This window comes from Chlorocebus sabaeus, chromosome 10, assembly GCF_047675955.1.
Source record: "Chlorocebus sabaeus isolate Y175 chromosome 10, mChlSab1.0.hap1, whole genome shotgun sequence".
Classification (NCBI taxonomy): Eukaryota; Metazoa; Chordata; class Mammalia; order Primates; family Cercopithecidae; genus Chlorocebus; species Chlorocebus sabaeus.
In genome coordinates this window covers 117,938,371-117,965,338 of record NC_132913.1, presented here as the reverse complement: position 1 = coordinate 117,965,338, position 26,968 = coordinate 117,938,371, and the positions used below count along the sequence as shown (strand labels likewise).

At 46.3% G+C, this 26,968-nt stretch overlaps 2 protein-coding genes across 14 annotated transcripts in view; both read right to left on the bottom strand.

Moving 5' to 3' along the window:
- Nucleotides 1-5,506, bottom strand: part of SP100 (SP100 nuclear antigen) — a 136,951-nt gene extending 131,445 nt beyond the window's left edge. For 6 of the 13 annotated variants that reach the window (XM_073020134.1, XM_038001405.2, XM_038001407.2 and 3 more), the window contains exons 1-2: nt 5,351-5,506; nt 648-4,141 (exon numbers count right to left, since the gene is read on the bottom strand). In XM_073020134.1, coding sequence (XP_072876235.1) covers nt 648-679 — 32 coding nt within the window. In that variant the 5' untranslated portion in view covers nt 680-4,141; nt 5,351-5,506. The remainder of the gene's footprint in view (nt 1-647; nt 4,142-5,350) is intronic. The other 7 variants (XM_038001408.2, XM_038001413.2, XM_038001406.2 and 4 more) reach the window with 5 other exon arrangements.
- Nucleotides 5,507-13,715: 8,209 nt separating this feature from the next.
- The window catches only part of SP140L (SP140 nuclear body protein like), a 56,364-nt gene continuing 43,111 nt past the window's right edge, over nt 13,716-26,968 (bottom strand). Inside the window, 8 exon segments of the mRNA XM_073020133.1 lie at nt 13,716-14,669; nt 15,665-15,808; nt 16,028-16,105; nt 16,407-16,515; nt 17,226-17,341; nt 20,685-20,726; nt 24,066-24,113; nt 25,295-25,437. Coding sequence (XP_072876234.1) covers nt 14,571-14,669; nt 15,665-15,808; nt 16,028-16,105; nt 16,407-16,515; nt 17,226-17,341; nt 20,685-20,726; nt 24,066-24,113; nt 25,295-25,437 — 779 coding nt within the window. The 3' untranslated portion in view covers nt 13,716-14,570.

Genomic DNA, 26,968 nt, shown 5'->3' with positions numbered 1-26,968 from the left:
TTTCCTTCTCTCTTCTGGTCAGAGGTATCCCCCATCTTGGGACAGGAAATTGAAGTAAAAATGAAAATATTTAGCCTTTTGCCACCTTGGGCCTTTTTCTTCCCTTTCCTTCTTTTGATCAAGGTTGATGGTATAAGAACTCAGACCCTGAGCCAGTCATGGGAACAGCCGACAGATGCCCCTTGCCAGGACAGGTGAGATCACAGCGTCTGATGTTTAAAAGTAAGCCAGGTGTTCACCCTCGAGTGCTTATTTTCTAAACCACCTTTTTGGACGTGACATATGTGAAGGTAGAGGAAGGCTGAGGGATGCGAAAGGGTTCAGAGATCATGAGGAAACAGTTAATCCCAGCCACCAACGACTGCTATGTTCAGAGTGTCCCGGTCAGCTGAGCAGTAGATCCAAAACAAGAAAATCACGTGTGTTATGGCAAGTTGGACTCACACCAACAGCTGTCCTGCTCCCATTTTAAAAAATCTGATTTCCCCATTACACGCTCTTTCATTTCATTATATTACATCGCATACCTATGTTCTTGCAAAGAAGGATTAAACTAAAGTGAAGCCTTAGGCACAAACTGAACTAAAGGCATGAAAGCTCCAATACTGCCACAGATAAAGGTTAAAGGAAGAGAGGTAAAGACTTACCTGGTGCTCAGGTCGCCGCCACCATCTGCCATCTTCTCACCCTAGGCCCTGCCTGGGCCTCAGAGCCTGGCCTCTGAGCCCCTCTGTGGGCCCAGCCTGAGTGCAGTGTGGCTGCCCAGGCCCCAAGCAGGAAGTCGGCCGGCCGACAGACTGACTCAGAAAGGGCTCCGCCCAAATGGGGAAAAGAGAAGTGAAAGTATTTATTTAACCTCCTGCTGGCTATGAACACTGTGTTTCTCCTCCTTTTTCACTCCAAGGGGTTCTCAGCTTTTCTGAAATGTGGCAGAGGGTTGGAGGAGAGGCCTGACAAGCAGCAAGACCTACAGGACCAGGGAAGGAGGGCCCAGGGGATGAGCAGGGCCAGCTCCCAGGAGTCCACTTGTTTGTGCAATGGACAACAAACAAATTTCCTTGAACCAAAATTGTCCTTAGCTGCTCTGCCCTCTAAGAGGGGGCATAGTTTACATGGGACCTGGGGGGAGTCTCCATGTTTGCCCCTTCCCCTTGCTGAGATGGCTGGGGGTGGGGGATGGAAGGTTGGAAGGTTGGAGGGTAAAGCCAGAAACTTTTAAATCTTCTCTCAGGCCCATCGGAGAGCCTGAACTGGACTAAGGTAGGTCTCAACATTGGGACCCAGGGCTGGAGAGAACCAAAATGCTTGGCATTGTAACCTAGGGAGAGTGTTCTTAGCCTTCCTAGAAATCAACCAGACATAAGAGAGAACTGTCGACACCCCTGGGACCAGAGGCTGGAGCCAGCAAGGTAAGAAAGGCAAACATTTTACGTGCAAGGGTTTAAGGAATCTTGACTATGGGGCCACCTTGCAACAGCCAGGGGTGAAGAGAACTTCAGAGAAGTAACTGGAATCTTGAGAAGACAAAAGCTTTTCACTGGAGGCGGATGGAGGTTGGAACCCAGATGATCTAGACATGGAAGGGCAGGGTGGCTCCTGCTGGGGGTTCTATCTCTGCCCAGATTTTCCATTTAGATTCTGATTCATCATTCCTCAAAGAACAAGAAGTGACCGAGAAGACTTGCTCTACATCAGTATAAAGTCATAGGTAAAGAAATAGAAGCAAAGGGCGCATGAGAATGGGGCCACAGGACACAACCAGGGACCAGAACTCCAGGCAGAACCATGGGGCAAGGACAGGGAGGCAGCTGGGAGCCTGGGGGCACTGGAATCCGGGGCCCAAAGTCAGCAGAGGGTGGAAGCCAGTGAGGATTCAGGGGCCAGAGGGGATGGCGCTTCACAACGATGTTTTCGAAATGGCATTCTACTGAATCCAACTTTTTCCAGCTGTGAATAAGGATGCTTGTCCAGGTACATTTGAAAATGTGGGGGAGGGGGCTTTCTACCCTCACTCTACTTCTGCCCTTCTTTTCCCCATGAGTGAATGACCAGGCACCAGGACACTGGTGAGGACAGCTTTTCCGGTGGGCAAGGTCACTGTTTCTATCAGGCACTGCACACCTGTAGGTCTCTCTCTCTTTCTCTTACTCTTGCTACCCCCCACGACTCCCCAACTTTATGGGGCTGAAGGGCTGGTAAGCTGAGCCTCTGTCTGGCACAGCTGTCCTTTGATCCCAGTCTCCATAAGGCACATTGGCCCCAAGAAGGCCTGGCATGGACCACACCAGAGTGGACCACACCAGTATGCTCTGGTGTGGTTCACATTCTCCCCTCTCGCTGCCTCTGGGCAGCAGGCAGGCCCAGGCCACTGAGCGGCACTGACATAAAGGTGCCAGCTTTTCCCTGGATGTGCTTAGGTGCTGCTAAGAGCAGCACCTGGAATTCCAGACCAATGAGCCACAGGTTGGCAGGGGATTCCTTGAGGGTTGAACTTTGCGGGCAGACATGCCCATGCTGGGGCACCTCCTGGCAGCAGGGAAGGAGACGTTCTTGTCGGATGAGGTTGGAGACAGATGAGCATGCACCATGCTCTGCTGGTATACGGAGAATCTGTAGGCCTCTGTGAAGAAAGCAAAGTTTCTTTGATCCAGAAAACAATGTCAGACACACCTGGGTTGGGAAAGGGACAGGACCAAATTAAGAAGTCGTGTGAACTTCTAAAAATCCTGCTGGATTATTTAGAAGGAAATAATGGAACTCCTGGGGCATTGTCCATGGCTGCAAGGAGCACAGGCAATAGGGAATGTTTCTGCTGTCACAGAAGTAGTTCCAGTTACTGGAGCCTGGAAAACTCAAAAGCAGGAGAGGCAGTGATTGAGGAAGGACCACAGGCAGGGCACCCAGCCAGGTCATGGGCCTCATACATTTCACCAAGAGCAGCTTCAGTTCAGACTTCAGTGGTGTGGCTGAGGCAGGAGAATAGGGTCTGGAGGCAGGGAACCTAAGGCCATTTCATGCTAACTTCATAGAACTAAATTGAAAGGAAAACCGTAACTTTCCATGCCTAAGTAACAAAAGGTCCAGAGGCTACTCCCTTTGCAAACCTCCACCTTTTCTGTGGGGCAATGGGAAATTGAAAGTACCTATGTATAGTTGTTTCTTTTGCACCCAATCAGATGTTTGCCTAGGAGTGTAACTTTGTAACTTTACTTCAAAGTTAAGATAAAAGTTTTTCATTGGAGGCCAATGGAGGTTGGAACCCAGATGATCTAGACATGGAAGGGCAGGGTGGCTCCCACTGGGGGTTCTATCTCTGCCCAGCTTTTCCATTTAGATTCTGATTCATCATTCCTCAAAGAACAAGAAGTGACCGAGAAGACTTGCTCCAAGTCTTCCTTTGCATAGAAGTGCAACTTTGTAACTTTGCTTTAGCCTGTGATTTGCACAGGAGTGTGACTTTTATAACTTCACTTCAGCCTTTGATTGGTTGCTTTCTGCAACCAATGAGACTGATTGCAGGCCACCACTTCATTTACATGAGGTGAGCACCAAGTGGTCAATGGGAAACCTCTAGCGGGTATTTGGACCAGAGAAGATTCTGTATCCAAGACCACTGAACACGGCTCGTGCCTGGTCCCACACAGTGGAGTGTACTTCCATTTTCAATAAATCCCTGCTTTCGTTCTTTTGTTGCGTTATTCTTTTCTTGCTTTGCTGTGTGCTTTGTCCAATTCTTTGTTCAAAACTCCAAGAACCTGGACAATTTGCAGTCAAGACCCTTTACTGGTGGGGGTGATTCTTGAACCTGGGACCCCCATGTGGGAACCAGAGGTCTATCCCTGAGATGAGGTCACTGGCATCATGGACCACAGAGTTTCAGGACAGGAGGCAGCTGCAGCAACAGCACCACTGGGACATGAGAATAGAGAACCTGGCCACCCTCCAAGGGATGTAGAAGTGATAAGTGAAGAGCAGGCACCTGGGATATTTAGTGGGAGCACCCAGTCCTGCCGAACTGTCTTCTTCTAGGAGGTGGAACATCAATCAAGGCCCGGTCCTCGCCCATCTTCTAGGGGACTCTTCTCTAACTGGGAGTGGGAGTGAGCCTTCTCCTTGCTGGGCCTCCCTGGAGTCATCCTGCCTGCAGAGACCAAGACTCTGTTGGTTCCTCCAAGCTCAAGTGCACAAGGACAGGGGCCTGCATAGTGTGGGAGAGGGCTGGAGCAGCCTGAGGCCATGCAACTAAGCCCAGTTCTGGAGTTCAGTGTTGGGGGTCCCTTTATTGCCACATATCTAAGTCACATCCCCAATCCAGCTTTTATCAGGAATAAAGTTGGTATTTCGATCCCCATCTGTCTCTCCATTTTGCCTATATCTCAAAGGGTTCAAGCACATGGGTATGCATCTCTCTTCTCAGGTTCTCTTCTATCTGTGCCCCAGATGGCTAGAGGCTGGGGTCATAGCTCCTTGCAATTGCATGATTGTGATGCAATTATCCCCTGGGCTCAGCAATTATCCCCTGGGCTCAGCAGAAATATTGGTGGCAATATTTCAGCTTTTAGGAAGTTGGGTGAGACCAGGCTGGTCTGATCCTCCCCGGCCCACTCACCAGGGTCCCCTGCTCAGCAGAGCCTCAGTGACTGGCCTAAAGATGGAGCTTTGGACATCTGAGCCTGCAACACTGTAAGATGCCAGTGGGATTGTTGGAGGTGGAAATGTGATTACTGCTGTTGAATGGAGTGAATCCTTGGAAAATGGGCGAATGGGAAGAGGTACCCTGGCAGGGGAGGAAGAGGCTATGGGTGAAGGGTTGTAGGGAGTCAGAAAGACAAGGGGAGCATTGGACAACACAGGAGCCCCTCTGGACACCTTCTGAAGGTGGGGACCATTCATGAGAAATCCCGAGGACGCCCTCAGTCCTTGTGCAGCACCAGGAGGAAACAGACTGGCCCAGGGCCGCCCCTGAGTCCGCATCATCACGCAGGGTCCTTCAGCTGAGCCCCTGTCGTATCTGTCGTTGAACATCCTCAGATCCCTGTCCCCTGGTAACTGACGGACAGCACAGGCTCCTGGTGGTCCATGGGCGCCACCTCATGCCTCCTTTCTGAGGCCACCCAGCCGGCGAGGCCCGCCAGGGACACACCGTGAGCACGCGCAACGAGCAAGGGGCCCGTGACAGCCATTCCGCGTGTGCGCCTCCCGCCTTCCCGTCCCCGCTGCTGCCCCGCGCTCCTCCGGGCTCCGCCCCCGCCGGGCCTGCGCCCCCTCCCCGCCGCGCATAGCGCTGCAGCCTCTTTAGGGCTGGGCGGAAACAGAAACCGAAAATCCTCTTATCGGGATTCTAGCTCACCAAACCCTTCGAAGTGTGTGGTAGAAGGGCCGTAGTTCTTCTAAATAAAGTCGAATCCACGTAAGGACTGGGTTCTGAGATCATTTGGCCCTCTGGCAGCTCACGAGCACCACCGGGTCGCCGCCTGCCCTCTGTTCAGCCCGTGAGGGGCGGGGGACTCTGCCCTTAGCTCCTCCTGGTTCCTGTCCTCTTCCCTAAGAGTTTCATTCCTTCCGGAGCCACGAGCGGTTCTGCCTTCTGCACCTCCCTGGAGGCTGAAGCCCTGAAGCCTGCCCCGCACCCTAAGGCCCTGCGGGACACTCCTGCTGTCCTTGCGGGGCACACTGATGTGACTCGATGCTGAGCAGTTGAAAGCATTCAAAAATAGTGGGCAAACGGCAACAACGGAGTGAATTAGAAGATACGAGACTTCAAAGAAGTGCCTTTCATGCAGAGACGTTTGGCAATGCCCCAAAACCCAGTCTCCCTGAGTGAGGGGAAGGGGGCTTCACTTTCCCTTTAGTTTCACTTTGAGCCCCAACTGCTGGACTGCAGAGGAACGACCCTACAGGCTCACTGTGTTTCACATTCTGGGGATTCCTGGTGACATCTTCCTGTGTTCACCAGTGTGTCCCCGTTAGCACTTGAGGCTGTCACCTGACATATGGAACCAGGCAGCTCCATGTTGGATGCCTCCACTAGCATGGAACTAAGGCTTCAGGGTCAGACCTACCCTCAGAAAGGAAGAGGAAGGTCTTTTGAGCTGTGGTCGCCCTGGGGTCTCTTTGTGAGCCTCAGGGTGCCAATGAGGCAGGGCTGGACACCACCAGGAGTGGAGGGAGCCTGGTGCCTAGGGCTGGAGCCAGGAAAGGCTTGAATGAACAATGCAGACTTTTACCACGTCTGCACTCCTAATATTTCTGCAAACCTCCATATGTCTATTACTTTCATCATGGTGAGATGGAATGGCCCCCAGACTGTCCTAGATCTCAGGACTGCTAGGTGATGCGTGTGTCGTGAGGGAAGGAGATACATGGTGGCCCCTCCAGATGGTCTCCACCAGCACCTGCTGGGCAGCAGCTTCTGCTTCTTTCGGTTTGCAAGTGGGTGCCTCTATGAAGAGGGTCCCTGGCAGGTTCCTCAGTATTGCTGAACAGAATGAAAGAAGGGCAGGGTTGGAAAGTGTAGCTTCATGAAGGTTTAGTGGTTACGAGACAGGTTATGAGACAGGAAGTACAGTTTTAGCACAGGCCACTGCCCATCTGCCAACTGTCGCCTGGCGGAGATGTGCAGGGAGGGGGTGGAATCTGCGTCTCCCCAGGTGCTCCTCATGGGAACGCGGGTGGGAGACAGCTGACCAGAGCACTGGGGGGCTCTCCCAGGGTACCTTTGCCTAGCAAGGGCTGAGAAGACCCTGTTTTGAGGATGAGGTGGGTCTTGTTAGACTGTCAGTCGTAACAGATCTGCTGTAGGGGAAATCCAAAATAAAGTCTAATGGGCTCTCCCCAGGGCCAAACACGTCTTCAGAGCTGGTGGGACAGTCCTGTCTAGGACTAGCTGGTGCACATGTTTCTCATGGGTACGAATGCTGTGCTCAGGGAACAGGTTGACATTCTACAGGGCCCCAGCCCACTAACACAAGAGGACCACCTGATCTGGCTAGGTCATGAAGTGGCCCTGGGAACCAGGTTTTGCTGGATGTCCCCTGTCTCACCTTGGGATAAGGCTCTCAGGGTAGGTGGGCTGTAAAACTGCCAGGTGGAATATAGTTCTTTGGGGAGCAGATGGCCTCCAGGCTGTTCTGGTCCAATGTCTTTCTGGGCAACATACTGACAAGTTGTGCTGGTTTCCAAAACAATGACATTGAAGTTGGAAACTCGTCCATCTCATCTGCTACTGATCCATTTTCTTGGTGTATAAGGGAATAGAATAAAGTGTAAGTTCCCTGACAGATCCATTTCTGCAGCTACTAGCCAGTTGAGAATGGCCAGTGGACTCAGTCTAGTAGGTGACACTCTCCTTTCTGGAGAGAATTGGAGACCCCTCTGCACATACCATCTATGGCCTATTACACCCTCTCTCATGAATAATTCTAGAGGGTGTTCAGTCCATTGAATGTGGAGGCATGGAAGTGAGGGGCTCACATTTATCCCAGAGCCTGGATTCCAGGCTCAGCTGTGATGACAATAATGATATTCTTGAGCTGTGCTTGCAAGAATCCAGAATTGGAAATTGGGTCCTTCCCCACTGGGGACATGAGGAAGTGGGGCCAGGATTTACCATTTATCATTCAGACAATGGCACATGCAGGAACCCAGGAGTCATTTCTTGTATTTCCTGAATAAGCACAAAACAAAAAGCACCAGCCAGCTCCTGCGCAGCACTCTGGGCCACATGTACGGACACAGACGTTACAAAAACATCTAAGAGCAGACATGTCCACTGGCATGCAGAGTGCACCAGCCATGGACACAATCCCATTCTCTGAGACCCGGAAGAGTGAACACAGACACCAGAGAGAGCCAGAAGTGGCGGCCACATCATTATATGGCCAAGACTCGAGGTCCTGAGATCTCAAGGCTGGGGTCCCGCATCCTCCTCCCCACCCAGACTCAGGCAACTGTGGATGAACCCTCTGGAGGATGAGGTGAACAGGAGATGGAAAGTGGTCCTACCCACCTTTCTGGCAGCTCTGGCAGGATGCAGTTAAATATGTAACCAAATGTCTCAGCAGAGAAGTAACCCCCTTCCTTGAACAGGCCACACCCTAGTTTCCTGCTTAATATTGGTGGGGACACAATACACAACTCAAGACTGCACTGTCCTTGTATGAACCGGTGTAGACTCTTTCAGTCGCACACACCATGTGGTTCAGGGAAAAATGTGAATAAATATTTCGGGAGAGAAATATATTGGTGTTGATGTAATGTAGTAAGGGGTAGTGTAGCTTCATGTCAGATGAACAGTGACCATCTCAGTCTTTGCCTCCACAGCACAGGGCAATGGGGAAACAGTTACCTGTTCCTGTGGACCCAAGGAACTTGGCAGCCCCCAGTTCTTTGGCCTCTCTGACTGGCCTGGAGTTGCCCCTATTCCTCCGTTAGACAGCAGTGGTCCAGGCTGTGAGTGTCCCAGGTGGGTTTCTTCAGTCAGCTGTGATTTCCTTGGCTGTCCAGCCTGCTCCATCCCCCTTTCCTAACAGTCCCCTGTTCCTTTGGGTGAAGGAGCGCTCCCTTCTGGGCGCAGGAGTGAGGGACTTTAATCACAGTGCTGGCCCCTGAGCAGGCCAGGCCAACCAGATGCTGTTTGGGGGGAGTTGAGCTTGAGTGAAGTATTGTGAGGAGTTAAAGAAATCAACAATAATTGGTAAAATCTTAACATCCTTGAGGGGATGGCTGCGTCATTCCTGGTGCATGATTGCCTGGAAATGCTCTGATTCCTGCCCTTTCCCAGGGCCATTTGCCAACTCTGTAACCCTGCTTTCTGGCCCTTTCTGTGAGGCACCGTGTATTTCATCGTCGGAGTAACTTTTGTCTAGCCTAGATAAATTGGGTCTCTCTTTTTAAAATTTTTTTATTTTTTAACAGCTTTATTGAGATACAATTAACACACCATATGATTTACCCATTTAAATGGTACAATTCAAAGTCATATAGTATGTTCACAGGGCTTTTTAACCATCACCACGATCAATTTCAGAACATTTTTGTCACTGTAAAAAGAAACCACATACCCATTTCCCCTCAACCTCCCAGCATTGGGCAACCACCAATTAATCTACCTTCTGTCTCTATGGATTTACCTATTCTAAACATTTCACATAAATGGAATAATAAATTATGTGGTCTTTGGTGATTGGATTCTTTCACAATGGATTCTTTTTTTTTTTTTTCTAAATTTAATTTAATTTCAAGCTCTGGGATACATGTGCAGGACGTGCAGGTTTGTTCCATAGGTAAATGTGTGCCATGGTGGTTTGCTCCACCTATCAACCCATCACCAAGGTATTAAGCCCTGCATGCATTAGCTATTCATCCTGATGCTCTCCCTTCCCCTGCCCCCAACAACAGGCCCCAGTGTGTTGTTCCCCTCCCTGTGTCCATGTGTTCTGAAAATGTGTTCTCATTGTTCAGCTCCCACTTATAAGTGAGAACCTGTGGTGCTTGGTTTTCTGTTCCTGCATTATAATGGCTTTGAGCTCCATCCATGCCCCTGCAAAGGACATGATCTAGTTTCTTCATGTGACTGTATAGTATTCCATGGTGTATATGTACCACATTTTCTTTATCCAGTCTATTATTGCTGGACGTTTGGGTTGACTGAATGTTTTTACTATTGTGAATAGTGCTGCAATGAATATACACGTGCATGTATCCTTATCATAGGATGATTTCTATTCTTTTGGGTATATATTGGGTTTCTCTTGATAGCAAAGAGCCTGAATTGATACAAGGGTGTTTATGTTAATCTTTTAAGTTTGCTTGTTTATTACATATGTATTGCATGGAGGGCCACTTTCTAAGTGCATAATAAATATTAATTCATTAATCCTCACAATAATCCAGTAAGCAATTTACTACTAGTATCTCCATTTTACAGATGAAACAGTACAGGGGAGGATGAGTAGCTTGCCCAAGGACACACTGTCAGCAAGTGGAGAAGTGCAGGAACTGGGCTTCCACTTACAGAGGCTGTGCTCCTGAATGCCAGCCTGTGCTGCCTCGCAGTACAAATCACTATGCTTACCTGACCAAAAATAACTGAAGAGCTAACTGTGGTTCAGTTTTGAGGATAAATGAAAGGTAGGGCACGGATGATGTAGAGCTGTGTTTACTGATGTGACAGTGTCCATTTTATATTGTTAAGTGAAAAACATTGATTAGCACATTTTATTTATTAAGATGGTATACCCACTGCTTCCCCACTCCCTGCCTCCCAAACACACAACCACATTACAAAGCCTAGAATCACTTTCATCAGAATGTCAACCACAGTGATTCTTCTCACCTGGAGAGGCCCACCAAGCTCTGGGTTTCTTAGTGGTAGGAGGTATGAAGTGGAACAGCTTGGAGCTTTGGAGGGGATGCTCTGACATGCTCCAGACCATTGAACCCCTGAAAGCTTACCTATATGGCATATCTCTGAATCTTTGCAACGTTTCTCTCCCACCACCTGCAGTGTTTGTGACTTACTAAGTCATTCAGAATAGTTAACATTTCTCGCTTATCAGGCCCATGAACATACTGTCATCAATATAGTAGGCCAATGTAATGTATTGCAGAGTGTCCAGAAAGGCTATATTGTAACACAGAGCAGGATTCACCTTGCCTTGGAGCAAGACTGTAAAGATATACTGTTGTCCAATCTTTGAGATTGTGAATTACTTCTCAGCCTACATCCTGCTGGATGCTTTAAAAGTGTCATTTCCATATTAATAGTTGCATATCACTTACTAAGTCTGTACTAACCTGTTATAATAAAGATACCACATTTGGCACCGCAACTGTAATTGGGGCTACTCCTTGGTTAAGTTTTAGTAGTCATTTAGCAGCATGAACCATCAGGAGATGCCAGAGGGCAGACTGCTGAATTAAAATGGAGGTGTAACTGGGATAACAACCCCTGACTCCTTCACGTCTTTGTAACTGGCACTAATCTCTATCATTCCCCAAGAATGTGATAATTGCTTTTGACTTACTTTTTTTCACCATGAAACTTCAGTTTCAGAGGCTTCTGCTTGGCCTTCCCTAAGACAGACATTGTTATTTTGTAGTTTAGGAAACCAGAGGTTAAGGAACCAGGACAGGAAAATTGCTATATTTTATGGTGTTTGCATGAATGTATATCCTGATTATACATTCAGGAACTGGGGAAATGATTGCTGGGTGGCTCTGTGGATCCAGAGGGCCCACTGTGAGATGGACATTACCTCACCTCCACGTACTCTAACAGGGGCCACGATAGGGCTTTGGGTCCCCAGGGATTAGCATCAACTCTGACATTGTACTCAACATCCCTTGAAAGATCTGTGTATTTTCCTTTCCCCAGCATGTGAGTTACTCGAACAAATGACCATAGAACCCTTCCGTGAAAACTCGAGGAAATCAGTGCTGTGCACGTTAACAAGGTTCTTCCTTATGAGAAACTGCCCTCATTTCCAACAGTGGGTTCTGGATTCCATTGAGAACTGGCTGAGGTTTGGAAGCTGGGCAAGGGGTCTAAGACTTTACCTTTAGATAGCTGACATCAGTCTGCTGCTCATTTACTTTCAATCTCTTTTGATTATGTGTCTAAAGCAATATGTGTCTTGCCTAGAGGAACAGCATGTCCTACTGGCCACCTTCATAGACACCTACAGGCCAGGCCTCTCAGCTGTCACTCTAACGTTGATGACCCTTAGGGAAATTACTGTATCTTGTCCTCACAGTTAAATGCTGCCACTTGGCCTCTGTTATTCTGGAATTCTATCATTTTGCTCACTACTGAGGGATCCAGTTCTATAAAACATCCCTAGCATTATCCCAGCCTGCAGGAGACAGTCACTATTGAGCTTGTCAAGGATGTGCTGCCCCCTCAGTAGTGCATTCCTTCTCACCTTAGTTAGTGTCTGAGACACCTTAGTAGTGTCGCCCTTTGGAGGAACTCGGTGGCCTGATGGCTGGATTCTCCAGCTGTAGAGCACAGAGTCATTCTAGCACACCAACTTCTATATTCTTGGGACCCCTTTTCCCAGACTCTGCCACAGTAGTTCTGGTATCTCTGCTTCCACTTGATTTAATGTGTAGCATGGCTTATACTAAGTCTCTGGGAGCCACCCAGGAGTATATCAGAATTGTTACCTTTGGCCCATGCCAGGCTAGTTAAACTCTGTGGTAGAGAAGCTTGCCCTTTTGTCAATAATTCTCACTTATCCGGTTTCACATTTCACCCTTCCTGGACCAGGATCCACTCCCAGACACAATCTCCTCACTCCTGCTGATGCAGCTGGTCAGTCCTACAGCTCCTTCGGAGGATGAACGCTCTCTTCACTTCGTCACCCTGCCCATGACTGTTGACTTGCATTGTCCTGAGCGGTCTCTACATAGTCTTTATTCTAGAAAAATCGGGAGTTGGGTGGGGGTGGTAGCCCTCTCTTCCAACAAGGGGCAGAAAGATTTTTCTGCAAACCCAGTAGGTTCAGGGGGCATCTGGAGTTCAAAGTTCTCATGTACATCTACCTAGATAGCCCCATACTGAGTTTTAAGGCCTTGACTTTGGCATAAGAGACCACCCTGAGCTTAGAATTCAGTCTTCTCTGAAGTTCTGCGATTTATAAAATCAGGGCCTGCACCAGACCTTCCTTGCTGCTGTCTGCCTTCCAGCTGCAGGTATGAGGGTCTCTTCTCTTTAGGCTGGTGATGAATAGATCTAAGCCTGTCATTTACTCTTTTCAAGACATTAACAGCACTTAGTAATACCCACCAAAACCCATACTTCTTATAGTTACTTTTCCTCACTTCTTTTTTTTTTTTTTTTTTTTTTTGAGACAGAGTCTCGCTCTGTCGCCCAGGCTGGAGTGCAGTGGCCGGATCTCGGTTCACTGTAAGCTCCGCCTCCCGGGTTTGCGCCATTCTCCTGCCTCAGCCTCCCAAGTAGCTGGGACTACAGGCGCCCGCCACCTCGCCCGGCTAGTTTTTTGTATTTTTTAGTAGAGACGGGGTTTCACTGTGTTAGCCAGGATGGTCTCGATCTCCTGACCTCATGATCCGCCCGTCTCGGCCTTAAATGCCAGACAATTGTAGCTCATCCAATTTACTACAGGTGAAAATGTGGGCAACTGCTCAGTGATAGCACTTCTGGGACTATCCATATTCCACCCAGCACCATTGGGCTAGACAGTGATCCAGCTCCAGAATCCTGTCCTCAGAGCTCGCTTCCTGGGGCCATTACCTGAGGTTGCATTCCCCAGAAGCACATTCTGGGATGAAGTCCCTTAAGCAAGAGATTGATGGTGAGCATTCGCTCAGAAGGGAGTGGGGGAAGCTCATCATGTGGGCAAAAGCTGAGCCAGGATGTGACAACAGCTGGAGACTATCTCCAGCCTGATTCCTGGGAGCACAGAGTAGCTGCACACCACATCCTTGGTCCTGCTTTGAGGCAAGGGGGCCGACCTCAGGCCACGGGGTGTCACTTCCAGGTAAAGCTGATTCCATTCAACCAAGGGTAATACTCTGGGGACTGCTGGCATTAGCAGCCATCACTCAGCAGCTGGGGATGAAAAGACCTGGCCAGAAGAGGAGATGGTGCCAGGATACCAACAGCTTTGCAGGGGAGTGAAAAATGGCTTCCCTCTAACCTGCTAGGTTCTTTGGCTGAGCTATGAGTGAATTAAATTGACATAAGTAGATTAACAGGAGGAAAAAATTTTTAATAATTTATGTTTGCACAGGAGTCCCACGAAATATGAGACTTCAAGAAGGGTCAGATGATGACACTCACACACCATCGTGAGCTATCTTTATCGAAAAGAACAGGGGTTTGGGCGTTCTTCAGGGAGTTGGCCACAGAAATGGGAGAGGGAAGGGAAGAAGTGTGTCGTGAATAAAACTTGGCTGGTTTCCAGATAAAAGTTCTTGCAAGTGGCTGGGCGTGGTGGCTCACTTTTGTCACATCCCAGTACTTTGGGAGGCCGAGGCAGGTGGATCATGAGGTCAGGAATTCGAGACCAGCCTGGTCAACATAGTGAAACCCTTCTCCATTAAAAATACAAACAATTAGCTGGGTGTGGTGGCAGGCACCTGTAATCCCAGCTACTCGGGAGGCTGAGGCAGGAGAATCGCTTGAACCTGGGAGGCAGAGGTTGCAGTGAGCCGAGATTGCGCCATTGCACTCCAATCCCAGGTGACAATGTGAGACTCCGTCTCCAAAAAAAAACAGAGGAGAAAGGTCTTGTGAGTAATAAACGTTGTCTGGAGCCGACCTCAGGAGAAGAGGTGAGAGTCTGTCTGTGCTGGTGTCACCTCCAATCTCCTTCCCTGTGATCTCAGTTACTCTTCCCTGGTGGGTGAGATTCTTGGGGATGTGATTCATGATGATCAAATTTCTTTTGAGGATTTGTCTTTGGGCAGATGAAGGAGGCTCAGAGAAAAGCCCCTCCCTGCTTGTGCTATTTTCCAAGTGCTCTCAGTTTGAAGTCAGTGGCAAAGCAGTGGCATATTTTGGGGTACCATTTCCTGAAGGCCTTCAGCATCCACTAAACCAGTCAACTGTTCCCATTTGTTTCCTGAATAGCAAACACTTCCTTGAAATCCTTCTCAAATTCAGCCTCCAGTCTAAGTCCCATTTGGCCAAAATCATTATACTGGAAAAAAAATAATAAAGACAAAAACGATGTTCCTTATCATTAGTGTCATTAGACACCTTTCAACTGAGAATGATCAGGACTCTTGTCTTTAAAAAATAAAAACTGTAAGTTGACAATTTATAATGCTATGTATTTTGGAGTACAAGGTAGTGTTGTGATTTATGACTGCTATGTGGAATAATTAAGTCAAACTAATTAACATACCCATCACCTCAAAGAGCTATCATTTTTTGTGGTGAGAACATTTGATATTTACTCTCTGAACAATGTTGAAGTGTGAAATACACTATTGTTAAGTAGAACTCTTATCTTAAACACCCTAAGTTACATTAACCAGGTTAAACCTGAAAACTAATGCAGCTAATAGTAACTTCTGTTTCTTACCAGCATGATCCTTTCTTATTAACAGGGCAGAAAAGTGAAATCATTTCCACAGTTGGGATTATTACTTCTTTGGCTTTGATTGCTTATTTCAGTGGGTTAGAAAAGTAATCTATGCTCTTTCAACGATTCAGATAGTGGAAGGGTATAAGATAAGATCACTGATCTCTTCCTTTCTCGGTCACTTCTACTCCTTGCTGCTAATCCGTGTTAACCATATGGTCTCTTCACATGCAAAGGAATCTGGAGTTTGGGATTTCTGGGATTGGGAGCAGATAAGAAGCACAATACCACTTTAAGACCAGAAATTCTCTTCTCTTCATATGCTGCAGCAGGCAGGACTCAATTGCTCTCTCTGAGCTCCTGTCTCCTCTGAGGCAGGTGGGGGAGGAGCTCTCAGGGACCTGGGGTTCTGGTTGCAGGGACACCTTTTGACTCACTGTTTCTTTGCTAAGAAGAGCTTAAGTTCTGAACTGAAAACAATCAATCACTTCCAGAACCCTTGCTTGTGCAAACTTATTACAGGATGAGGGAAACTAAATTTTTCTAGGCACCAGAAAATGAGGGGAAGGATGGAAAGAAATGAAATGGAAGCAGGAAGAGCCACCTACCTTGTAAGAGGCCCTGTGGTTCTGGAAGATGAGGCGCATGTCTCGTATAAACCCCTCCACTTGGGGGTAACTGTGCTCATTCAGCCTTTTCTTGATTTTGTCCAACCACATGGGCTCCTTCAGGCCTTGACACGTCTCTCTAATCTGGTGACAAAAAAACCAATGGAAAAGCTACCAGCATAGTTCAATGTCTGCCTTCTGTGGATTCCCATAAAATCCAGCAGAAATACAACAAGGTGAAGGTTGTAACGACAGCGTGTGCTCTTGCCCCGTGGGATTAAGATCACAAATCTCACAAGGGCCCATTTCAGGGTCAGGTAATGTCATGGCAGCCTGTAATCATGGGTTGCTGTTTTTACTTACATAATAATAGTATGGAATCTTGGCAAAAAAGGAGCTCTCAGAACAGCAATAGACTTTCAAGAGGAGAAACTCACATTTCTGCAAAAGAAAGAGGCCGTAAATGAAAAGCAGCTTGGAGAGAATGAGCCCACATGCATGAGACGGAGCACACAACTCACACTCTTCTTCCACAAGTGTCTCTAACATCCGTGGCTCTTGGAAACAGACATGTCATGGCTGAGTTATTTTTTGTGCAAACAAATTGGGGTGTTCTATCAGTGTGATTGAAGTGTGGCTCGGAAGAGCAGGCTCCTTTTGTGAATTCCCCTGACCCTGCGCTTGTTCATGGTGCTCACGTGTGAGGGGAAAGGAGAAGGCTTGGGGTTTGCATCTGACTTACCAACTGTTCCTGCGGACACATCTGCCTCTCCAGGACCTCAGATTCCTGACAACACTGTTGGCTTCCTGAAGACTCCTTCATCCTGCAGAAGATGCAACTCCACGGGGTCCTGAGAGATTGGTATGGGTGAGCAGAGGGCAGGGACCGTGGAAATGGCTATTATTCCTGTGGCTGCCACTGTCTTCCTTCAGGAATGGCTGATGGGCTCAGTCATGGGAGGGAGGGGAACACCTCCCAGAGTGTCCTAGAACTGCACATGGGATCTCCAGCCATTGGCTTTTCCCTCACATCAGCGGTAGCAGCAGGCAGGAAGCCCGAGGAAGGTGGTGTCACCATGAATGTGGACTATCCTTTCCCTGTCTGAGCTGCTGGGAGCACAAGCAGCCCTGCCTGCCAGGCCTGAGTTTCAGAAACTGGGCTTTCAGCTCCAGGGACCTCGGGCCTCCATCAGCCCAAGACCGTGCTTCCTGTCTTGTATGAATAAGCACAAAATATAAACAACTGGTGTTTCTTTTCCTCAATCCCTTGGGACAGGAGACTCTCCTGCCAAACTTGAAGGAAAGGACAATACCAGTATGTAGGCAAAAGGTCCCCAGCACTGACCTCAGCATATCAGAGGTGGGTCCCTGAGAGCACAGAGAACAAGAACCTCCTGCTGCCAGCGTCTCCCGCTGCTCTCTGAACACACTGCTGGGTCCCAGTACCCGACGAACCTGCTCCTTCCCCATCTAGACACAAGTGGGCGCTCTGCTGGAGAGTGCGCATGGCAGGCGGAAGGTCCCTTAAAGGAGGAAGGAGAGGCGCCTGCATGTCACTCACCTTTCAGTTTCCACAGGCGCGATGTGACAGTCCTCATGGAAGACTCTTGAACAAGTGTCACAACAGAACAGCTCCCCTCCGTCCCGGCACACCTCACACTCATCCAAGTTTCTCATCTAGAAGGTAAAACAGTGTCCACGTCACTGGGAACCGCAAGATTCAGGAAGGCGACCCCTCTGGGCATCTAGAACACACTGCCTATGTGTGAGTCTGTGTGGACAGGCGTATGCTTCTCCCTGGGATATGAAGGAAAAGCATGGCAGGGAGATTTCAGAGCAAATCCTGGTCTGCAGTGAAGTTCAGGAGGCAGGGGTATGTGTCAGAATAAAAACGTTTTCCTTATAAAACCAGAGGTTATAACGCAGAAAGACGAGCAACGAAGCAAGAGGATGATCTTATAGGAATCTGAATAATTGTATTATGCTGCAGATAAAACCAGGTTTTGAAGTAACGTGTTAAATCCATTTGTTTATACTACAAATCAACTCATGAAAGGGAGACCCAGAGGATTACATATAACGGAATAAACTTCTGAGACATTATCACATGCCATATTCTTGGCCATGAGTTCCCCATGAGTTGAAGAGAGGGCCTAGTTAGGGGTTCCTAGGCTGTGGGTTTTGTGCCTAGAGGGCTCTACGCCAACCTCTGAGGGGGAAGGACCGTGGGTACAGATGACCAGGTGGGTGACAGGGGGCACACAGAGCTCTTTGGCTCTGGGAGCCTGGCAGAAGATCTCCCATGACTTAGCTAATTTGGATTGTAAGGTGCGAAGGTGCCATCTCTAATGAGCAAGGACCATGGTGACAGTACCATACAGTGTTGAAGATGGAGGCCCTCTCCTCATTTCCTAGGCCCATAAAAGAGCTGGTGCTTTGTTCTATAAAAAGAATGGGAAATCAACTAATTCTCCATTTCTCACCAGTCTCAATATATGAGACTTTAGCTAGATTTAATTTGATTTAGTGAAGTTAAAATATGATAGTATTTGCATCCACGTGTTGTGGAGCAAATCCCAGTCATTAAAAACCAACAGAATTTATAGAGCAAATATAGAGACCAATACGTAGAGGCTGTGTTGTAGACAAATGCATGTGTATTCATGACAAAGAACCGGTCTGTGACTGAGCGCCTTGTCGTTCAAGGGAAAAGTGCTGTAAGGACTAAAATTAGAGTTCAATATTATGTGCAGCCTGGACATCTGGTAACACTGGGAGGGCCTAGAATGGTCTATCTACAAGTTCTCCCCTGGCTCTGCTCCTGCAGATAAGGTTTCCTACCAACACTTCTGATCAAGAGGACTGCTTGCACCTTCTACTTATTTTTGATTAGCCGACTTCGTTTCCCTGCCAGCCATGGAATTATTCAAACCAGCCAATCACACTCTCCCTCTGGAAGCAGGGGACAGCCCACCTTCCACAGCCACTGGATGTTTCCACTGTTCCTGAGCGCAGCCCCCATGTGGCCCTGTGTGGAGTGCCTACAGGGCTCTGTCTGCTGCTACTTCTACTTTTATATTTTGCCCAGCTCTCTAAATTCATTTCAGCTCTAGGTTAGGTGAAATCCTTCTCCCATGATCTGGATTTTCAGGTTCCCCAGTGAGGATATATGTTCAGAGGTGGACTTTTTCCCTCTCACACGTTGAGAACTGTGTTTTGGCTGTCTCAGAGTTTGCAGTGACAAGCCACTTCTTTCAAAGGGTCTGCGAATTCCTTATTTTGCTGGAATGTTCCTGTGGTGGTTCTTGTAGCAAAAGTTCACGATGTGAGTCTCGACATGCTGTTCTGTCTGTCTGAGTCGGAGGTGGAAGTTGGTCCTGCCTCCGATCTGCCCATTTTTTTCCTCGAAATCTGTATCTTTTCAATAAGAGATTTGATTTCTCTGCTTCTTTGGTTGTTGGTCTGGCTGTACATTAGACTCATCTCAGGAGAGTACATAAAATGCTAATGTCCTGAACCCAGCACCAGGGATTCTGAATCACTGGGTCAGGGCTGAGGTGCAGGCGCTGGTATTCTTCTTTAGGTGACAGAATAGGTAATTCTATGTATCAGCATCATCTGGGGACCTTAAGAAAATTCTAATGTTCAAGTCATACATAGTCCAGATTGATTAATTTAGAATTTCCCTAGAAGTGGGATCCAGGCAACGATATTTTTTAAAGCGCTTCAGGTGACTCCAGGATGCGGGATAATTTGAGATTCAACCTGAGCAAAGTCTGGTTATGGAGGCATGGGTATATTTTAAGTCAATGTTGTTATTGGCCTTGGAAAAATTATTAATAGCGGTGACCATACCTTTGCTGGAATTGTTTTCCTCTTTTTCCCACAGACATCTGGCTGTGAGCAGTGAGACAGAAACCTCCATGTCAAGCTCATACAAAATCAGCCACACAAACACTGACCTCCAGGACCGTTTTAACTGTTCATGAGTCCCTGAGTTGACTGGGCATCAAAATCAGTGTGGATAAGAACTAAATCTTGTTGGAGGATTGCTTTGGAGGTAAGGTGTGTATAAAACTATTTGAGCATCCCTCCTCAGTTAAGTATTATGTGTCAGTATTATTGCATGATATTCTATGTGAGTGCTGCCTCCTGGAGTTGCGCAAGAAAGTGACCTTGCCTAAAATTGACATCTCACTGCAATGAAAAGGAGAATACCAGAATTTCATTTAGAGAAAGAACTCATCCATGATTTCAGCAGAACCCAAAGCAGGCAGCCATATAGCAAGTAGAGTATGGAAGGGGCCCATGGGATCAGAAAGTTTGCATAGTACTGCGCACCAGATAAGCAGTTGAGTTAAAATGCCTCAGGATTTACTAGGTTGTGCTGGTTTCAGTCCTAACCAGCTCATCAGCCTAATGGCTTCCCTGAGACTGGTCACAGGGGCTCTGTAAAGGATCTCTTGTCCTGTATGTACTCCTTTACAGGACTAATGACAGACTCCACACACCTTAAACATAAGGGCTTGGCATGCTCTGTTCCTTCTGCCTGATGCTTAAGACAATCTTCAGCTCTACCTGCACCTTGGAGTGCACTTCTGGGACTTTCCCTTTCATCCATACCCCCTACTTGAGAATGCTGTTATCCTCTCACATTTACTCCTTCCCCGTAGTCACCAGGCCAGCCCTACCCATTACCACTTCAAGCTCTGTCTCAACAGACCTCAGTGGTCTAGAGCTCAGCCTCCCATACTCACTATCCAAGGGAATAAGGAAATAAGAACACTGGAAGGTTTCTACTGAAACAGATGGAAAGGGTGCTTTCACACTGAGACATCCAAGACCCAGGCACATCTACCTGGCTTGGGTGATGCAACTGGTATTCTTTGCTCATCACACACAGCAACATACTCCAACTGAGACTGAACATGCTTCAGGGAATAGCAGTCATGGCACAGAACATATCCCTGGAGAAAGGAGTGGAATACTCTGGGGGTCATAGCTCAGAATTTGTACTTACACAAGGGTCCACTGAGCTATTGTTGTGAGACTTCAGTATTCTCTGTTGAAAAAACAGAAAGATCGATTTACAATACTGAATGCATTGTTTCCATCTATCACTTACTTAAATTTAAGTAGTCATCTTTGAAGGGATTCAGGAACCAGTTGTAAAAAAATAGTTGGGAGGAGAAGGCCAGTAGGCTGGGGTGACTCCAGTGCTTTAATTTCCTATGTAAATAAACTGAAACCTGATGTAAACAGTAAAATGAAACTAGAGACTTTACCGACTAGAATCCGCCATCTACCTCTAATTAGCATCTTTCTGTGATAACCCATTAAATATAGTTTCTCTGACTTATTCCTGTGTTGGCCTCACTGTCTGGGCTGCTGCAGCAGAGCTCTCTGAACCTCTTCTTGTTCTGAGCGCTGCCCAATTCATGAATTGCTCTTTGCTCCAATAAATGCTATTAAATTTATTTTGTCTAAAATTTTATTTTTTAAACAGTCTTCCCTTTACCTCATATCGATTTTTTGGACCTATATATCTACTGAGGGAAGAAAAAGTCCTCAAGTACTACTGCTCAGCCCAATGCAAATCCCATTCCCTGCAGGGAATCTGGACCTAGTTTGCACAGGCCAAGTCAGAGAAGCTCTACTTGTCCTCTTACTCCAACGGGCCCTCAGGCATATTTCCTAAACTTGGCCTTTGTGTCATCCCACCCAGAAGAGCTGCAATAATAATCAGGCTGAGAACTTATCCGCCACAGCCTCCAGGTACCACAGGGCCCAGAGTCCTGGAGGCCATGCAAGTATCCCAGAGAAGAAGAACACGGCTTTCTGCAGCTCCCCTAGGGACACAGCCCTGGTGATAAAATGCCTCCAAGGTCCTCTGTGTTGCAGCTCTTCTTCCTGCGAGTCTCCCACTCTCCCTTCTATCCAAAGCACAAGAAGATGTCAGGTTGACTGACTGTCTTTTAAGAGGTAACCCACTAGATTTATTTAGATTGTTTTTGGATATCCATTGCAGGAGTTGGCACCTTTCCCTTCTGGGATACAGGCAGCCTCAGCTTTTGTCTCTAGCCCAGGGTACAGAGGCTATAAATAAGTGTGATCCAAAGCACAAGCACCTGAGAAGTGACCTTGTCACTGACTGCCTCTCTGACTAGCCTAGAATCTCCTACCCCACCCATTTGTAATTCATCCATGTTTACAATAAAATTGAAACAATCTTTTTCTTTTTTTTCTTTTTTTTTTTTGAGGCAGAGTTTCACTCTGTCACCCAGGCTGGAGTGCCATGATGAAATCACAGCTTACTATAGCCTCGACCTCCGAGGCTCAAGTGATCCTCCCATATCAGCCTCCTGAGTAGGTGGGACTACAGGTGTGCACCACACTGCCTGGGTATTTTTTTTTTTTTTTTTTTTTTTTTGGTAGAGATGGTATCTCATGATGTGTCCAGGTTGGTCTTAAATTCCTGAGCTCAAGTCATCCTCCCATCTCAGCCTTTCAAATTGCTGGCATTATAGGCTTGAGTCACCATGCCTGGCCTGAAATGATTTTTGAGGTCGATCTTCTGTAATGGCCTTTGGAATTTAATATGTGCTTGATAAGTATATGTTGAATGGGTGAATAAATGAATATTGTTTCAAGAGTTCAAGATCAGCCCAGCATGGCAAAACCCCGTCTCCACTAAAAATACAAATAATTAGCCAGGTGTGGTGGCGGGCACCTGTAATCCCAGCTACTCGGGAGGCTGAGGCAGGAGAATCACTTGAACCCCGGAGGCGGAGGGTGCAGTGAGCTGAGATCATACCACTGCATTCCAGCCTGATTGACAAGAGTGTCTCAAAAAAAAAAAAAAAAAAAAAAAAAAAGTTACTAGAGTCTCTCAAGCAAGCATTAGCATGCAACAATTATTCTGGGTGAGTATATCAGATTGTTTTATACCTCAGCTGCCACCAAAAGGTTTATGTGGCCCTTGTCATGAACCTGGGCAGAGACACTATCATGTGGCACTGATAGTGACACTGAAGTTTCCAGAAGCCAAATGGCTCTGCCAGCAAGAGAAGCTCTGAGAGGCACAGAGGACCCATGGAGTTTGTAATGGATCCTGGATCTGCCACTTAGGGGACCTCTGTTCTCCCCATGAGGAGACAACATATAGGGGCAACTGCAGCTTGTTGCTGCTAAGTGTTGCACCTCAGAAGAGAGAGAGAGTCGGTTGGTTGGAAATTGCCAGCTCATTTGGGTCATCCAGACTGAGTTACTCTTGGCACCTGGGGAAAGGTAGTGATGCTGGTCTTTAGTGTACTCACTGAAAAGGTGATGTAATAGTTTCCTTTCAGGAAACCCAGTGGATGAAATATCTCAGTGGCTGAGAATTCAAATCAGCCAGTATATCAGATAAAGTAAAGGCCTGGATCTCAGGTTCCCAGTGGAATATGAAGCCCAGTGGCAAGCTATGTGTGAGCTGTTTGAGAAGCCTGTGAATGTCTTGAATGCGTATTTCTACATGAAGTGCATAAGGATGACATTTTTCTCTTCCCTCTCCTCAGGTTCTCATTCATGCTCAGTCTTGGAAAAACCATCACCTTGTCCTGAATCTACACTGCACTTAACCTATTTATTTGTCACGTTCTTTAAGTGAAGGGAAAATCACTTTCACAGATAAAAAGCAGGTCTACACAGTCTTTCTGGTAGAGCCAAAGAGGTGGCATCAACATAAAAGGTTTTCCTGGTCAGCCCCTCCTATAAAATACATTCGCCTCTGGAGATCTTCCTCCCCAATGGCACCATCTTGACGAAGGGAAATAATTTCCCATTGAGAAAGAATTCTGTGTATCTGTGTGTACATTTTTTTTGGAAGGTGAAAGAGGATGTGAAAGATCGGAAAAGAAATATTCTTTTTATTACCTATTTCATGAAATAATATATGGTTTTATACACATCTCAAGTGACTGGGAGGAAACGTTGGCTCTATCAATTCCACAAAAGTTAGAAAACAATAACATCAATGGAAAAAATCTGATTTTGAGTTGGAGATGATACTCTCATCTTATTATGAAATATTTTTATGTATTCCATGACCGTGTTGGATTTTCCAACTTTGACACTCTTAGAACATCTGCATCTGTTGCTAAAACACATTCAGGAGGTTTGTTTTGATGGCTCTTCAGCATCTCCATCTGATACAGTTTAATCCAAAGAGGACCTAGCTTTATATACACATAGTATTCAAAGTAGCAACTCTGAAGGCATATATAAAAAAATTTAAACGTGGGTAGTGGAGAAGGTGAAAGCTTAATTATAATTACCCAATTGGAGACTCCATAAAATAAGATGTCATACATGTTAAATCAGTTATGTGACAACAATCTGTAGAAAATTATGTAATAATCACCTTTTGGTTCCTGTAATGTATTTTTGGAGGATTAGGTAGAGATCCTTCCTGAAACATAAAAAGACCAAGATTCATAGTCAGCCTGTGTTTCTGTTTTGTGAGTCTGGCATTTCCAACCTCTTCCTAAATACTTCTACCTGAGTGTTCCACTGCCAGCTCAAAGCCAAGGTGTCTAATGAGAAACCATCTCCCTCTCTTCACCTGTGCTTCTAGACTCCAATCAACAGAAGCCAGAAAATCATTTTCAGGACCATTTTCCCTTCTCTTGTGCTTCTTTCCTAAGTCCTAAGAGGTTTTCATTCATAATCTCATACCATCTATCACCTCTTTTCCAGTTCCACCAGTGCCACTCCCAGCTGGAGTCCCTACACCAGAGCTATCCAAGCAGCACCCACTTATTGTATGCTACTGGGTGTCAGTCACTCTGATCAATCTTGGGTACATGGAGATGGGAAAACCTAAAGAGATCTACAGACAAAAAGCACTCACAGAAGGATAAATATAAACTGTGAAAAAAGGGCATTAGTAGGGGGCTCACGGACCCTGGGAAGGGAGGACCCATGCCTAGGTCAGTGAATATTTAAGGAAGAGGGTAACATTTGAGCTAAGCATTCTAGATTGAGTATAGGTTTGCTAGCAGGGGAAACAGTGAAGACATTTCAAAACCCCATTGCTGTCTAAAATACTATGTTAAATGTCATTTCCAATCTCAGAAGATTTCACCGATTCCTTGTCATCTCAATTACAGATTTGAATTACTTAGCCTGGCATTAAAGCGCTCCACAAACAACCTCAGTTGCTGAATTATGCCTTATTGTATGCAATCTATCTACCTAAATCCACAGACCTGTTAATAGTTTTACTATGGTTCTTGTTTTAATGCCATTCTGGTTTTCAGGTCATTCTTTCTCTGAAGTATCTTCTTGCCCTGCCTATCGACTGTCTTCTTTTTCTCAGTGCACAAAATTGTCTGCATGCACCCTAGTCAGAATGACCCTTTCCTCCTCCAAGCTGCTGCATCTATCCTGATGGAGCCCCTGTACAATATCAATGTGTTGCACTGTAGTGTGGTTATGGATATGGGGTCCCTCTCTCCTGAATGAGAGGATAAACTCACTGGCATCAAGGATTTAGCTATAACCTAACAAATATTTGGTGAATAAACAGTCTCTTCATTATTAGGGAACAACAGGAAGGGGTACAGGTCTGGCGCCTTGTCATTGGAATACCTTCATCAGCCTTTGTAGGGGCCACCCGCCACAGCGCACACTCAGCTTCCAGTTCTTTGATCTTGCGTAGCCTCCTTTGGATTCAAATTCTCCAGGGGTGAACCAATTTCCATCCTCAGTCTGTATACACTTCAAGAAGCTTCCTGTAAGACCAGGGTAAGTTGATCCTGAGCCTTCTTTGTTCCCAGTGCTCAGACTGTGGCCACTCACCACATTGTATCTAGAACCACCCAATTTCTGATCAAGATCAATAGCAGGAGGGCCTGGCCTTCTCTCTCAGACTTCAGAGGCCCCAAATCCAGCCTGAAAGTCCCCTCTAAGGATATTTCCTGGTGGGGGTGCACATTTCTTTGACCTTCATCCATGAAGAAAGTGATGGTTGTCAACAAGAGCAACCTTTTAAGCATTTCAAAAGCACTTACAGAATGAAAAGCAAGTAATTCTGAAAGATGAGAGGATTCCAACTTGCTTTTGAATTCTGGGGGTAGAGACCAGGCCTGAGTCTGCAGATGGCTCTGGGGGCAACGTGGAGGCAGAATCCTTAGGTAGGGGTACGGTCTGAGATGAGTGCCCTGTGGCTCAGGAGGCCGCCCCAGCAACATGTGCACCTTCTATTACAACATTTTTCATTCAGTTTTAGGGCATTATTGAACAGAGATTTTCTCATCTGTGCAATCATGGGTAGCTGATATTAAAAAATAATTGTGAAATGTTACCTAATAGAAAATTTAAGTTATATATAAAAGATAGTCAACCCCATCAGCTATTAGGGAAATGCAAAGCAAAACCACTATAGATACCACGTCACACCCACTAGTATGATCATAATAAAAAAGACAGACAATGACAAGTGTTGGTGAGTGTGTAGAGAAATGGGAGCCTTCACACATTTCTGGTGGGAATATAGAATAATGCAGCCACTGTGGAAGACACTTTGGTGTTTCCTCAATAAGTTAAGAATAGAATGACCATTGGACTCAGCAATTCCTCTCTTGAATATACACTTCAAAGAACCGAAATATGTTCACACCAAATTTGTTACACAAATGTTCAAAATAGCATTATTTATAACAGCCAAAGAGTGAAAATAACCCAAGTTGATGAATGGATAAACAAAATGTGGTCTATCTATACAATGAAATATATGATTTATCAATAAAAGAAATGAAGTACCAATACATTCAATATGAATGAACTTTGAAAACATCATGCTTATTAAAAGCAGCCAGTCATAAAAGGAGACACATTATAGGATTCCATTTGTAGAAAATGCCTAGAATAAGCAAATCTATAGAGCAGAAAATAGATGAGCAGCTGCTTAGGGCTGGGCATTGGGGCGAGGTGGGAATGGGCATTGACTGCTAATTGACATGGGGTTTCCTTTAGTGAAGGACAAATTGTTCTAAAATGAGATGATAATAATGGCTGTACAATCCTGTGAAAATACAAAAGAAATCATTGATTGGTATACTCTAAGTGGTGAGTTACATGATATGTGAACTCTATTTCAGTTAAGCTGTTTTAAAAAAGTCACAATGAAAACATTTATATTAATTGGTGCTCAAAGAGCCAAGTTAAGAGAGGTCTGAGATGAAGGCCATTCTGATAGATGATTTTGACAAAGTTTTATAATTTTCAATCGCAAAATATTTTACGTTAATATGTAAATTAATT